At 41.8% G+C, this 16,343-nt stretch overlaps 1 protein-coding gene across 5 annotated transcripts in view; it reads left to right on the top strand.

The window, feature by feature from the left end:
- The window catches only part of LOC146859681 (astacin-like metalloendopeptidase), a 448,848-nt gene that overhangs the window by 253,431 nt on the left and 179,074 nt on the right, over window positions 1-16,343 (top strand). For all 5 annotated transcript variants that reach the window (XM_085646280.1, XM_085646283.1, XM_085646285.1 and 2 more), the window contains 2 exons: window positions 9,036-9,151; window positions 10,707-10,932. In XM_085646280.1, the coding sequence (XP_085502406.1) occupies window positions 9,036-9,151; window positions 10,707-10,932 (342 nt within the window). The remainder of the gene's footprint in view (window positions 1-9,035; window positions 9,152-10,706; window positions 10,933-16,343) is intronic.

The following is a 16,343-nucleotide window of genomic DNA, read 5'->3' as shown; positions in this document are numbered from 1 at the left end:
TTTATTTTGATGGGAAACATGATTTGTCAAAGACGCACATGTAATTGTGTAATTCCCACTCAACATAAACAATCTTGATTGTTTCCCACCACCCCACAATATATACAGTGCTCCGTTGCTCCCTCGGTAGGGTCCCGCTATATAAATACCAAATACAGCCATCCATGTATAGATTGTCAAATTATCTATTGTGGTGTGGAACTCAGGGAAACAACTCGATGGTTCCTCGTGCAGTGGTTTTTCCATTTCTTGGGAGAAGAAGAAAGTTGTGGAACATGACAAAAGCACAGAGTCTCTCTGCATGTATTTGGTAGGTATTTGCAGCAATTCAAGGTTGAGGTGACACAACTGCTTATGTACAAATGTTCACTGTAAAGTATTGAGCCGGGACATGGATATGGGTACACATTATATGAAGTACCTTTTATAAAATATCTTGCAGTCTCACTCACAAATTAAAAAAAGTAACAGTGTTAGTGCGCCTGAGTGGCAAGCCCCTGTTTGTGAGCCCTTCACCTGCACACTGTACTAACAGCGCCAGCCCTGTCTATCCCCACTTGCAATCCCTCCCTTACTTCTCTGCTGCTTTATAGATAAAGAATGTCCTGCTCCTGAGTGGCAAGAAGGCAGTAAGCATCACTAGCCTTAGATAAATGGAAGTGTGTGTGTACACACACACACACACCCCATCAGGCTGACATTTGGACATATCGCTACATCCCCCCAGGCTCTCTCTTTGGGAATTGGACTATAACCTACAGGTTAAACAGGTCTGTAGGATATTTTCAAATCCTCTATTAATTAATTGATACCTTTTCTCAAGCTCATTTTGAGGCCTCTATGATTAGACAGATTTGAAGAGCTATAAGAATGTAGCTTACTTCTGAGACTAGTGTGTTTAGACCCACTGGCACCCCAACACTTACAATACTCTTTACCCACACTCAATACATGCCACACCCTCGCAACATGACTCCTCTTTTACCAACGTGAGGTCTCCTACACTTGCTCACCATGCCACATTTTTAGGTCTCGCGTTTGGCAGCGCATGCGCTGCATGCGCTGTCTCAGCGAGACCTGAAGTAATCTATATGTTGGCTGAAACTTAGTCTAATTTGTTTTTCTGCTTGTGATTGGTTTACCTGAGGCATTGTGTTTGTGTTCGTGCTTTCTGTTGGCTGTTGATCCTCAAGTTACTTCCGTGTAGTTCCAAAGCAGCGGCGCTTAACTACAGTTTTCGTCCGCAACTCGCACTTGTTTTTATTAACTGCAGTGTGCCATCTGTTTCTCACGCCACGTTTGTTTATTTATGTAAGACGTGCTCCCCGTGTTCGCGATAGAACGGCGGCATTCCTCCAGCCCAGCATGCTACTTTCAAGCCTGTTTTTTTATTTCCTACTCACAGCCGGGCCTGTTTCTTCTCACTTCCAGCCACCCTCGGCTCTCCCCTCTCTTTATTCTTTCTCTTCTGCGAGGCGCGCGCGCTCGTTTAGAACTTGTGACCTGCTTCCATGTAATTTGGCGCTTGAACACACTGAGCCCACGCCGAATTCATGCAGACGCTAACATTGACATTTATCAAAGGACAGAGCATGACTCCGCCTAATGCTGCGTCTGGTAAACACTGCACCGTTGACAGTCACTTTGTCAACACTCACCATCGTTATGCCAACAGATAAATCCTGCACTAACGCTGCGTCTGGTAAACACTGCACCGTTGACGGTCACTTTGTGCACACTCACCATCGTTATGCCAACAGATAAATCCTGCACAGTCAAAGGACTTGTTCTCAGGAGTGTTCTGGTTTTCGCTGCCCATGTACACAGATCGCTGTTCTCATTGTCTAAAACGTTTCATTGGTTTGAGATAGCACATACACAGACAGTCAGGCCTGTCGCTTTAAAGAGCATGGCATTTTGGCAGTGTGTATGAAAGCGAAGAAGGTGTTAAACGAAACCAATACTTAATCATTTTTAACTGAAAGTAATGCATCCAAGGGCAGTCAGGTGTCAGAGCTGCCGACCTTGGAGCTGGGGAGCCAGGTTCTAGTCTTGGCTTCGACTCAGCATCCTGTGATTCTAGGTACATCACTTAACCTACCCGTGCCTGCCAACAATGAATGTGTTCTTGTGTAATGTAACAGGTGCTCATTCAAAGCCCTCTAATACCTTGGTTTCGTGTTCGCCCTATATAGAACTGAAAAAAAGGCTGTAAGTAAAGAACCAGGGCTCGATTCAGAAATACTTTTCCGTTACTTGTTCGTGGCTTATTCCACCAATCCAAAAGTGAGACAGATTTACTCCTGCAATTGAGGCGTAAATCAGTAGTAATACAGGAGTAAGTCAGATGTAGTTGCCGAATCATCGATGACGCATTACTTTTCAGAGATGTCCTTAATGCTGTCTTCTTCCCTGGTGGCTTTAGCTTGTGTTTGTTTCAGCAGCTGTTTTTTTTTATATGTCAGCTGCTGTCTTGTTTTAGGAGCGTCCAACATGTTGAGAAAGGTCAATCCAAGCCGGGATTTCAGTAGATCCACATATGCTAATATTACATACAATGACTGGAATTTATTTGCATAGTCAGTGGTTACCATGAAAATCTCTTGTGCATCGGCCCCTACTGGACCAGGGTTGGACACCCTGAAAAAGCCCCTAATCATTGAATCTGCCCTGGACTCTTAGGCAACAGGGCCTGATACTGGCAAGCAAGCATCTGGGAAGGTGTCCCCTCCCGCCGAGGTATGTGGGTGCCTGCTTGAACTTGACCTTTAGACCAGTGATAGCGCTGTGTGTCGCCCAGATATTTTAAAGTTACTTCGGTAATCCTTTAATGTATCTCACCTTTATACCCACGAGAAACCCTCCTTATTTTCGTTGCTGTAGGAAGCAAAGTTCTATCAACCCCTGCAACTCTCCTCGACTCCTCCGAACAACCATATTTTACCAGAATTAACAGCAAATGGACACCCGAAAATAGTACTCGTGCAACAAACAGAGAGGATGGACCCCGGAGATAGTGCTTTGAGTGTATATGTTTTGAAGCGCTAGAATGTTATGCTGGGAACTCATGCCCGGAAGCAGCATGTGTAATAATAATGATCAGGCCACTGGAATTATGCGGCAGGGAGGACTAAATTGTGCGATACAGCTGGATATATTATGCAGCGTGAAAATGCTAATTATGTGGCATTACGTGGCACATTTTGTCGATTACCTAATTATTTTTGAATTGGTAGAAGTGTTAACACTTTCCGTGTAAGGTTTCACCCCATCAGCACCACTTTGAAACACAAATACAGAAATAAGCAACAGAAGAGTGAGCAGTCAACCTGCCGCATTTTTAGTAACTTTGGCTAGAAACATGCCAGTCCTTGCCCCCGGCCAACTCCCATCATTTGTAAATTGCTTATTCCCCTAATTGCTTGTTTTATTTAGGTTCAGGCATTTGAACACAGGAGGGTCCGGGACATGCTGGCTGAGCTGTGTTACCTGCTCATGTTTGTGTGTGTCTGCACCCCTCCCCGCCTCGCCACACATCAGTTCTTGTTATTATTCACGCTTCTCTTTACAAAGGTACAAGATATGTATCTAGGCACCTTTATAAGAGAGAGTACGGTAGTTGGTACGGTCCTGTTTTTTGTCTGCATGTCTACTAAAGACAGTGTCAGGGCTGCTGTAGAGACACATTTGTGGTGTGCATGTATTAGGTGCCTTACGGGTGCTCCCTGCTTAGCAGTTTCTGGCCCCTCTCTGGGGACTTGCCACATACTACACAATCCTTGCAGTATACTTGCCGCAGTGGCCGTTGGAGAGCATGCTGGTTCAGGGTTTGCTGCTCCGGCAATGGCTTCCCGCTGCTTCCCAGGTCTCTCTGAGATGTGTGCCGAAAGCTGCCTGCTCCTCTCTCGGCTCCGCTCAGCAGGGCCACCTGTATAAATGCAGGGGAGTCTCGATACCTCTGGTCACCCTGCGCACCGTCTGGATCCGGCCTCCTTCCAGCGCCACATACAGGGCAAGTGTGATCTGCGACACCACACACAGATAGCCCTGGCTTCTTGTTCTATATCTCTTCTGCCTCGTCACTAATGCCTTCTATTCTCTCTTCTCCCTCTCTCCTCGCCAGTGTTTTAGCTAATTTTCAGGTCGAGCCTGTAGCAACGCGCATGCAAAAAAAGCATTTGCAATGCAATAGCTATTGCTATTGGTGTTGCATTATTATGAGCAATGTCAAGATCTCAAACTTTAATAATGCGAGACCTATTGCATTGCAAATGCTTGTTAGTTCTGGCATTAACCAAGGCCTTTTGATTGAATACTAGTTTCTGTTTTTGTTTAATTCATATTCTTCTTCCATCCACTAAAAATAAAACATGGGGCAGATGGTCGGCCCACTTCCAAAAATGGGCTAAGTTCACTGTGAGTGATGGCATTTTGTTCGTTCACAAGGAGCACATCCACACGTAAGGTAGTTTGCTTCATTGGAAGACACTACTATGGCAAAACAAAAGAAGTATTAACAAATTCAAAAGCATGGCAGCCAACACCAGACTATATTGGCTCTGCCAATGATTGTGTAGTTTGCAAACTCTGGCGATGCCAGGAAGTCTCAAATTCATGCTCCCAATCTATGGACTAAGGCAGGTCCCTGGCATAAGCAAGAAGCAGTCATAGTGAACCAGCATAAACAGGCAAAAGTGATATCAATGTCCAAGTCACATTAATCTTAGTGAGACATACAAGGTATGTGGCATTAGCTGATAAAATATATCGATATTAGAATAACATGGCAGTTCTTATCTTAAGTCATATGTGGTGTTTCTAAGAATGTTACTCAGAAGGTAACCTAGTAAAATAAAAATACTGTGTTAATTTGCATAAGATGGATCTCTGTTTAGAGCGGCACAGTGGGGGGAAATGATGGGTTGGAATGCTATGCAGAACGAGTGCCAGTGGTATAGATTGTTTGCACGCATTCCACCCATCACCTTTTAGTGTTTGAGATACACATACACTCACCAAGGAGTGAACAGGAGGAAGTTAAACACATAGTGAAATTCCATGCCAGGAATCCATCGGAATGCAACATTCTCCGTAAGTATGCTGTGACACAGAATAATCTCCAATGTAACTTTTAAAAAGCACACCATGATCATGTGCATATGTTAAACAGACTCAGCAATAGCAGTTACCACAAATGAACTCACATTTGAATTCCAATAGATTTTTGGCACATTGTTCTATTGAAACTCTTGTTTAATGCCAAAATTCATGCATTAGCAAGATCTGACACCAAATGTCCATGTATGACGTTAGGATCCAGAGTGTAATAGGGCTCAGACCTCTCTAAAATGATTCCAAAATGTAACGTTCAATGGTCTGCAATGCACTATAAGGCTCGCATTATGAGTGGAATGAAAATTCCATGCAGTAAAATTATGTTACCTAATTTGTTGTATTATGCCAGGGCAGTTTACCACCCTAGATAATGAAGTTGGCGTGTTTTATCATACCCCATATCTGCACTTTTTCCACATTACTGACCTTTTATATCCATGCAAATGCTTCAAGGTGATATCTGGAGAAAGTTGTGTGGAGAAATTCTAATCAGTGCAGCAATTTCACAAAATTCAGAATCTGATATTAGACCCTAACCTTGTTAACTCTATATCGGAAATTCAAAATAGTGGCCTAATTCTGATTACATGTATATTTACCGAGAACATGGTCTTCTACATGATCATTATGCTCACATACATTCTAGTAAAAAGCTGTTTCTTATCAGTAGTTCCTCAAATAGTGAAAAGACATTAGCAATGTTATCCTGTCATTTGTTATGTTTTTTATTTTGGAAGAACCCACTAATGAATTTCCACGGCTAAATTCTGCCAAATAAGAAAACTTACACATTCCATGTTATTCTCTTTGCAAATCTAAAAGTTTGAGCCAAATTAAACAAGCATTTGCAATGCAATAGGTCTCGCATTTCCGAGAGTTTAAGCTATTGGCATTGTAAATGACAATGCCTTTTATTTATCAGTTTTGATAATTAACACATATATAAAAGGCATTGTCATTTACAATGCTTTTAGCTCAAACTAGTGTGCCGCCCGACTGGTATTTTGCTACTTTTGTCATTATTTCCGGATATATAATACAGCAAGTAACATTACACCTACAACAAGCCAGTACTATTGGCTTTGTCAATGGTTGTTAGATGTGTAACATAAATAAGCAACAACTATGGCTTCGTAGCATAGCATATTGAAAATGGTTCAGTTCTGAAATGGTGAGACCGTGAAATAACTAAAACGAGTCTCTTTGAATTGCAGTGGCACTGCTGCAGAGTTGAGATTTTTTTCCCCTGAGGGTGAGGGTAAAAATGGAGAGCCAGATAGGGAACAGTCTCAGTACCAGCTTTTTGGGTCTCGCCTGATCCAGCGCATGCACTGATCTGGCGAGACTTTTTGTGAGGGCTCAAAAAAATGCTACCATGGCCAGTCTAGAGCTACAGTTCATGTGCACGGGCGCGTGCTTAGGAGCAGAGGCTGGCAAACCTCGTCATGCTAATTAAGCGCCCGCGATCACTTTCGCCCGCGATCACTTTCGCGGCGCCCCTTTGATGTTCTCGTTCAAAGAACATCAAACATCAAAGAACATGTTGTGTTAATGCTTTGCTGCGCCCGTTTGACTTACAACGTGCTTTCTCTTTCCACAAACTCGATGTTGGGTTCCTTTATTTTGAGATGCTTTTAGTATTACTGTTTTTGTGACTTAAAGAACATTAAGGAAATGTTACTGTGAAACTGTTACTGTAAACTTTCACAGTGTTTATTTCTGATCGCAGCGGCTGCTTCATGTCCCTTGCACCATTCAGGGAGTCCTGTTTGTTGGCGCTTTCATGAGGACATGATGAGGAAGCTGGAAACTTTTGGCACATTCTCTTTAAAAGCACAGCATGTTGGCGACTGGTTAATCGATTAGGCCTATGTAGCGCTTTAGATCCCAAAGTTCTATGGTTGGTGCAGCAGTTGCAACTCATGTCTCTTATCCATTGTTCTTTTGGTTTCAAGGAGAAAAAAAAACTTTGCAAAAGCTAATAGGTCTGGCTTTAATGTACTAACACATGCAAATACAACCATGCACAAATGCTGTGACCATATGTCAGCACATTGAAGCATGTTTGCGACTGGTTAATCGATTAGAGTAGCGCTTTAGATCTCAAAGCTCTATGGTTGGTGCAGCAGTTGCAACTCATGAAATATGGGGTGCAACTCACAATGAGGGGGCAGGTTTGAGTGCTCATTGGCTGCAATTGAACTCTTAAGATGATGGGCTGTGTGTACACACTACCACACACACACAACCACAACCACACACAACCACAACCACACACACAACCACACACACAACCACAACCACACACAACCACACACAACCACACACACACACACACACAACCACACACACAACCACACACACACAACCACACACACACAACCACACACACAACCACACATACAACCACACACACAACCACCCACCCACAACCACACCCACAACTGCCCACCCACACCCACAACCACACCCACAACCACACCCATACCCACTACCACACCCACAACCACACACACACAACCACACACACAGCCAAACACACAACCACACACACAACCACACACACAACCACACACACACAACCACACACACACACACAACCACACACACACAACCACACACACACACAACCACACACACACAACCACACACACACAACCACATACACACACACAACCACACACACACAACCACACACACACGTACAACCACACACAACCACTCACATAACCACACCAAGCATTGGCATAGCCAATAGGTCTCGCCTTTGGGACCTTATAAGTGTTTAGCCATGCAACAGTTGATGTGGTTGCACCAAGGATATTGTGCTGCATAACTAAATACTTATAAGGTCCAAAAGCGAGACCTATTGGCTATGCCAATGCTTGTTTACCTATTTCACTTTATACATCGTTCTTTTTTCCTATTGAGTTTCCTTTAATGTTTATTTCTCGTTCTTTTCCCGTTTATGGATATTTCCATTGTTTTCTCTATCTGTCTCTTATCCATTGTTCTTTTGGTTTCAAGGAGAAAAAAAAACTTTGCAAAAGCTAATAGTTCTGGCTTTAATGTACTAACACATGCAAATACAACCATGCACAAATGCTGTGACTATATGTCAGCACATTGAAGCCAAACCTGTCGGCTTTTACAAAGCTTGTTTCAAAACAGTTGTTGAAGCCCATGTTTGGAAGCTCTAGCTAAAGTACTTTTATTTTGGTGCAACTCTCCATGGGGCATATTATCAAGTCAATTTTCGCCGCTTTATCGGCCGATTTCGACCGAAAAGCGGCGATTTAAATATCGCTCTAATATCAAGGACACGCTAACGCGTGTTTCCTTGATTTAGTAGCCGTTTTTTCTCCATTTTGCATGTCAGCGATTATTATCGCTAATGACATGCAAAGTGGGCGTTCCTCACAATGTCTGCATGATTAACGTGGCAAACACAACTCCGCACTATTAACAATGCAGCCTCAGCGATAAAACAAACCGCACTAACCGCGGTTATCGCATAAACTTAACGTCTGCTTTTTCTTTTACTTAGCTATGCTGATAATGGGAGGTGGATCGCCATGTTATGACCACACTCCGCTATCAGCAAGCATCTCCATAATCATCGCTGGATTTCAGGCGATATTTCGGTTTCTCGCCGTCTATCGCTGGAATTACATCGCCTGTTTGCAAAGCGTTGATAATACGCCGCTAACACGGCGATGTAATTCAGCGATAGACGGCGATAAACAGAAAAGTGCTAAGTGCGCTTAGCGATGTTTATCGCTCTTCTTTGATAATATGCCCCCATGTGTTTTGCAGCAGTAACCCTGTTTAGGTGGAAGTGCATTTCTAGTACGCCCTCTTTAATGTTTATCATAATATGTCTGTCTGTCTGCTGTTGATTGGTTGCTGTCTTTCATTAGATCGCTGCAGCTCCCTGCTGTCTGATCCACAGGGATCCTTTTCAACACCCAACTTTCCAGGCGCGTACCAAAATGGAGCAAACTGCCGGTGGCTGATCCGTCCTACATCAAACAAGGTGACTTCAGAAGTTTGCTTTCCTTTAAGTAAAAGTGCAAAATCAGATTCCTGGCATGACTGTCAGTAAAGCATTGTAAAATTATTTAACAGTTGTATAAAAAAAGTCTGGATTCCTTCATCTATATGTTATAGTGCCTCGTTCAGAGTTGGCTGAGTGGATGGCCCATGGTAAAGTGGGCTTACCGACCCTACAAACTATCATTTAGAGGTGAAGCAGCCACTAAAAGTCTGTGGAGTTATCACCAGCCCCATTGGTTGATAATTATTGGCAGTGGTCTCTCTGTAACCTCCAATAACTTTGACGCATAGGGCATCTGCCCTATTTAGGTTCCTTACCTGCACAATTTATATAATTATTTACGTAAGTGCTTTGCTTTGTGCCTTCATGCTACGTTTCAGTTGCTTGGAGTAGTGAGCCTTTAAGGTGTGGTGAATAAAGGAGTTTTCTCTAAGAGGCGCTCCATTGCCAGCGTTTGATGGCGACTTTTCAGAGGTTCAACGCAAATGTCTTGAGATGAGTCAGATATCCTGGGTCTCGAGAAGTCCATTGCAGCTGGCAGACTGAAATAGAGAGAGTGGCATAGTTCTGCAGAACGGTACGAGTATTTACTATTGCATTAAACAGGTGGTTGGAACAGGCACAGTCTGAGTGGCAAAGACCAACAAAAGTTACAGCTGATTGTTACTAGCTGTTGTTGGTAGTTTCCATGTTTTACCCTTGAGACTGGTTGCAATTGGCAGAGAAGCTACCTAAGCTGAAGCTTTAGAAATTAGATAGCGACAAAACATTGTGGCACGCCAAGACACACCCGATGAGACGAGGAAGAGTGGTTGGTCTCTGCCTCTTCTCCTGGAAATGCTCCAGTGATCATCTGTATCTCTCAAGGGATCATCTCATCCTTCTGTAGCACCTCACTGAACGCACTGTCTTGCAGCATGCTTCTTTGGAGTAAGGGATCATGGGTCACAGCGGGCAGTAGCACAGCCCTGTCGTGATGGCCCTTGGGACATGTAGTTTCATTAGTGGTGTCACATGTACCCACCTCTGTAGCCCTATATTCTGGTGGAAAAGAATAGAGGCCCATGTTGGATTGTCCCAATGGGCAGTGGGACATTTAGTTTTGCTGGTAGTGTCAAGATCAACCTCTGTCTCCACAGTTCTTTAGGCCAGAAAGGGTTAAGTGGTAAAAGTTGGCAGCAATGCAGAGCTCCTGATGGCTCCTGGAACATATATTTATGCCATTTGATTCAGCTTGAGAGTGGCACAGTTTGATCACTGCTAATGCGAAGCTGAATTAGTCAGTGCCAAAGCAATTTAATCCCTAATCATTGCGAATGAGTGACCATTCCTAACGTGGCCTTTGCCAAGCCTTAGTCAAGCCTTAAACCCTGTAATATTCTTTCAGTGAACCAGAATGCTGATTTCAATGATGTTTACTGACTTCTGCTCATCACCCTGTGACTGGTCAGGTATAGGTTATTGGCAGTATTCAATGTGCTTTTCTTGTCTCAGTTGCATTTATGGCCATAACTTTTTGTTTCTGCCATGCCAGATTTCTTTGAAGTTCAATACCTTTGATGTCCAGCTCACCGCAGATTGCTCTGCTGACTTTATCAATGTTTACGATGGAGACAATACATCATCCCCATTTGTACTGAAGAAGGCCTGTGGGAAGTTGGATCTCCCGGACCTTGTGTCTTCTGGAAGCGTGATGCTGGTGGAGTTTGTCAGTGATGGGGCCATCTCAGCACGCGGTTTCCAAGCCTCTTATAGAACAGGTAAGCCTGTTCTTCCTCAGGCATTGTATTTCAAGTCACCCTTTGGAGTGGCTTAAGGAAACTTGAGGGGGTCCCCCTCCAAAATACATGGAGGCCCCCCCGGCGGCCTGGCCCACAACCTACCACTTTGCCCCACTGACCCACAATCTGATATATTTTAATTTGAAATCTCCAACATTTAATGCAATGCCTCTATATTGTCTTGCTCAAAGATTTAATAATGAAGAGGGAAATAATCTTAACATATAAACTACACCATTTGTAACATTGTCAAGATCAGATTATTTAAATGAGACAGCAATCAGAACAATGCCATGGAGCGATCCTATTGTCTCAGGAACTGCCTATCGTTGAAGAGCAAAGAACAACTATGTCAGGTCTGAATTAGAATTTACATTGATGGACAATAACTTGAAACTTTGAAAGACAAACCCAAACCTGTAATTTCATAGAATCGACTGACAATATACATTAGGAGTACACAAGATATAAGTCAGTATCCTGCAAAATCCAAGAGAAATAGACTGGTGAATTATATGCATACCACACACTTGTGACTTTCAAGGGTTGTGCATGATAATAACGTGAATTAAGGAGGCAATTTAAATTTCTACTGTCATGTCTTTAATTATTAATCAGGACAATATAGACTGGCAAATGTGGATGAAAACTGAATGCTTCAGAACATTGATGCAGCATGTAGAATAAAAATAAACCTGATCAGCAAGTACCTAATGACAGAATCTATACAAACTGTAGTTGTTAAAGCAAATTAAAAGTGCAAATACTTTCAAAGTGCATAATAAAGTAATCACCAGTCCAGCAATATACAATCATCAAGCATGTTTTGTAAAACAATCCCCCTTTCTTCTTGCATCAAGGGGTAAATACTTTCAAAGTGCGTGATAAAAACAAGTCCAGCAGTATGCAAAAATGAAGCCAGGTTAGTCAAACAACTCCTCCTTTGGTTTGGTTTGGTTTGGTATAAAGGTACACATATTTCAAAGCAACTGGTAAACAATAACAAGTACAGCACCATGCAAGAATCATACCAGCTTAGACTAACATTTCCCTTTTTGAAGGTACATATATTTCAAAATGACTGGCAAAACAATTACAAGTACAGCAAGCAGCAGAATCAAAAATCAAACCAGTTTAATCAACCAATGCCCTTTTGGTTTGTGCATGAAGGTGCAAATATCTTAGAGTGACTGATAAAACAATAACAAGTACAGCAGGCAACAGCATGAAACATTCAAACCTATGTAGTCAAACGAATTCCCCTATTGTTTGTGCATTAAGGCACACATATTATTTCAACCTGAATACATTTCTTCTTGCTTCTAGAAATGTATCTTCTGGACATTGAGGTAGCCTATATAAAACTGCACAATATTTAAAGTGTGATATACTGGCAGAATGTCATATTACTTACAGCTTCCTCGAGGGATTCAAAGGACAGATACATTTAGAAAATCATACTATGAGTTGAAAAAGTACTTTCAGGAGCCTGAAGTAATTAATTGTAGAGTTTGAAGTCTTGTAAAACAGAAAATAATACTTAAAAAGTGGATACGAGGCTAAAGGCTGCTAACACCAGGAAGGGTGACTGATAAATTAGATAGGTGGCTGAAGACTACTACTGCTTGGTTTACTGAATTAGAGAGATGTACTTGACCCAAAGAATTGTTATCTCCTTGCCTTCCTTCGTGCAAACTCTTCTGTTAGAGATTTCACATTTAATTTTTTTGCCAGATCACTCTCAATGCTTAATGTTGCAAGTGCAGACAGCCTTTCCTGCATCATTGTGCTTCGGAGATAGTTCTTGATCAATTTTAACTTTGACAATGACCTTTCTGCCGCGGCTACAGTAACTGGAATTGTTGGAAAAAGGTAGAATTGCATTGTTTCTAAAAAAAAAATCAGCTAGATCCCTTATTGTGCCACCTGAGATAAGTTGTTTAGGTTGTTCCAACACTGCTTTTAATGAGATGATTTGTTGTGGAAACTCTAGGGACAAGTCTTTTTCAAAATGAGCTGCCAGGATCATGACGGCTACAAACCACCTCAGTAGCTCTGAGGATTTCTCAAGGCATCATGAACTAAAAGCGTTGAATTAGGGTGTTCAACAATATCTACGTTAGCATAAAACACAGACACCTTAAAATTGTCTCTGGGATTGCATAACCTTTGGTTTTCACAGAGTTCATCGAAGTGCTTTTTTTGCGACGTGGTCGTTTTTGTGTAAACTGCAATTGCATTCCCCATGCAGCTGCAGGTGCAGATGCTAAGCTTTTAACATCTTCAAACTATTCTCTGAAACTGGTAAACATATCAGCTGCACTACTTAACATATTTGATGCTTGTAAAAGGTTCAGGTCTTTAGACTGAAGCAGTTTGGACACAATATTCATCGTCTCTAGCACTTTGGACTGGATTACAACCATTAACACAAACCCAAAAGTCTCCATGCATTTCCCCGAGCTTCTGTGCACTCATCAACCTTTTTAGACTGCAGTAAAATGGTATTGAGTGCTTTCATGATATCCCTAAAATGATAGCGTAGAGCATGGAGAGCATTATGTCTGGATGCCCAACGTGTTGAACAGAGTCTCTTCAGTGATTGCTTTGAATGAGTTGTGCTCTCTTTTGTAATCACAAGTAGTTCCCACTGTTTGATGCTTTGACTGAAGAATAAATATACTTTCTGTAGAATGTCATAAAATTCAGCAATTTCAGGAATGTGCACACAGGCATCATTTAATGTTAATTTTAGATTATGAGCAGCACAGTGTAGATAGATTTCATTGGGTTCTTTCTGTCGTATTCTTGTTTGTACTCCACTATATATTCATTGCTCATTGTGGTGGCACCATCATATCCCCCCCTACGTTTATTAAGTACTAGGCCTTTGTCCTCTTTGATGTTTACAAGTTCTGTTGCTTTCCCACGGCACTTTGGTCTGTGATTTTATGGAAGCCAACAAAGCTTTCATTAATTTTGACTTCGGCTGGAATTTCTTCAGTATTAAGGCCCAGTGTTACATATTGGATAATCAGGTCTTCTTTTTTAATGCACTGCATTGTGTTCATTATAACAGGGTAAACTTGTGTATTTTTTATTTTACTTACTATCTCATTTTGTACTTTGTTTGAAAGCATTTTAATAAGCTCATTTTGAATAGCAGGATTCAAATATTTAACTCTACCCTCTTTTGTTATCATATTTTGCCAAAAGTTCAATGACTGCCCAAAAATTCCCATCATCTTTTTCTTTCAGTTTTTCTTTATGTCCTCTGAAAGGTAAATTGCAAGTTTACAACAGAGGTGTAACATCGATGAACCTCCTCAGAATTTGTGTCTGATAGTTCACCTGCTCTTTGTAGATTGATTCCAGTTGTCTATCAATCGTCTCATCTTGCCTCCATCTACCATGTACAGCACAAGCTACTAAATGTGAGCGCGTCATTTCATGTTCTTTAATTTTTTTGAGACAGGCCTTGCCATGCTTTAATAACATTAACCCATGCTTGCTGATAGGATGACAGTTTTCTATCTCTGAAAAGCCACCAAGGTTCACAGTATGCACTGTCCATGTTTAAAATGTAGCACAACCTCTCCAGTCCTATTGCATTGCAGTAGTACTTTGTGGAAAAGCACCTGTTTTTATTATCTCATGGGAAGGGTTGTCTAGGCTTGCATGGGCCACTTCTCAAGACAAACCTTCATAACTCGGTATCATGCCAAGGTTTGTGTGGAAAGTTCCCTCTAGCACTTAGGTACAAATCCTTGCAAAGGTAATTATTGCTTGATTCTGGTTCTTCCAATTGTAATTCGACAAACTCACTTTTAATGTATTCACTTTCTTCTTCAATGTTTGCCAATAATGCTGAAACAAGTTGCACATTTGGAGGTGCTTCAGTTTCTTTAGCCACTGGCAGCAGCGGTGATACATCTGTTGTGCTTATACTTTCAGCACTTCTGTCACTTGTTTGTAATAGTAGACTCAGAGATTCATCTGGTGATGTTTATTCTCAGTCACTGGTAGTGGTGTAGGCCTAGCTGGTGCACTTGCAGTTTCTCCCACTGCTTCTGTTATGGATGGAGGTACTGCTGACACAGATTTTGTACTTTTGCTTTCTACATTTACAGTAGTTGCTGTTGCCTGCAGTGCTGGCATAATTGGTGCTTTAATGCTGAAAGGTACATCTGTGGTTTGATCTGAGCATTGTAATGTTTAGTCATGTGCTGGGACCAATTGGGATTGTGGCAATGCTGCTTTGTCTCCTGTTGATGATGCAGCTGCATCGCCTTCCGCTAATGATGCACGAGTTGATGATGCACCATGATCACCGGGACACCTAAACATAGAGTCAATTTTCATGAATTTGCCTTTAAACTGCTCTTGTTTTGATTTATTTTGCTGCTTTTGAGCACCGTTTAAGTACTTTCTTGGCAGTTACTCATTTCTTTGAGTAAAATGTAATTGTAGAAAGTCAATGTGGTGGTAGAGTGCATGACTATGAAGGTAGCAGTAAGAATATTTTCGTGCACGCCACAAAGATTGTAATTTGGGGTTTTGTTCCACCAATACTGCATAGAAAGAAGGAAAATACAAAGCATTATTACTGAACACTACAGTAGCTTAAACATACCACACCAACTATTGATGTGAAGAGTTGGTGTAAGGAATACTTTAAAACAGGCACTGGAGGAATAGATGCAAGAAGGTGTGTACTCAAGGGAAAGGTACAAGAAGGAAATAGAAGAAGGGATGGTATGTAGGAGGTAAGCACTCAACAGTTGGATGAGTATGATAAGAGCCAAGAATGCAGGAGTTGAAGGGATAGATGCAAAAAGGCATGAACGAATGGACGGATGCAAGGAGGCAGGAGTCAATGGGACAGAACCAAGAAGACAGGAGATGAGGGGATAGAGCGGTCTTAAATGTGTTGTATTGTATATCATTATAGAGGGCCTACTAACCCTATGTGGAGCACTGAAGTGTTTGCCGTTGACATTATGAGTAGCAAGCTACAATATGTGTTGGGTGTGTGATTGGAAGGGCGCTGTATTTGTTTTGATGCTATTTTGTAGTGTTTCCATTCTATGTGGTGTATGAGAACCAGTGGGGTGCATGCAGCTTATTGTGCAGTAGGATGCAGTGCTTAGCAATCTGATGGACTAAGAGGTGAGAGATATGCACACTATTTTGATCTCTCTGCAGGTCCATTTATGGTATTTCATTTGTTCATAATCCCACTTTTGTGATTACTGCACTGAGTTGTCCATTCTGAAATAGACACCTGTTTAAAGGTAATGGCCCTTAGTAGGCATAGATTAAAGGGTAGAGAATAGTGGAAATATCTCCTGGAATGGACTTTGGTAAAAGAATCCCGTATCTGATTGTCA

Source organism: Triturus cristatus, chromosome 3_1, assembly GCF_964204655.1.
Source record: "Triturus cristatus chromosome 3_1, aTriCri1.1, whole genome shotgun sequence".
Classification (NCBI taxonomy): domain Eukaryota; kingdom Metazoa; phylum Chordata; class Amphibia; order Caudata; family Salamandridae; genus Triturus; species Triturus cristatus.
This window is presented reverse-complemented; position numbering and strand designations above follow the sequence as displayed.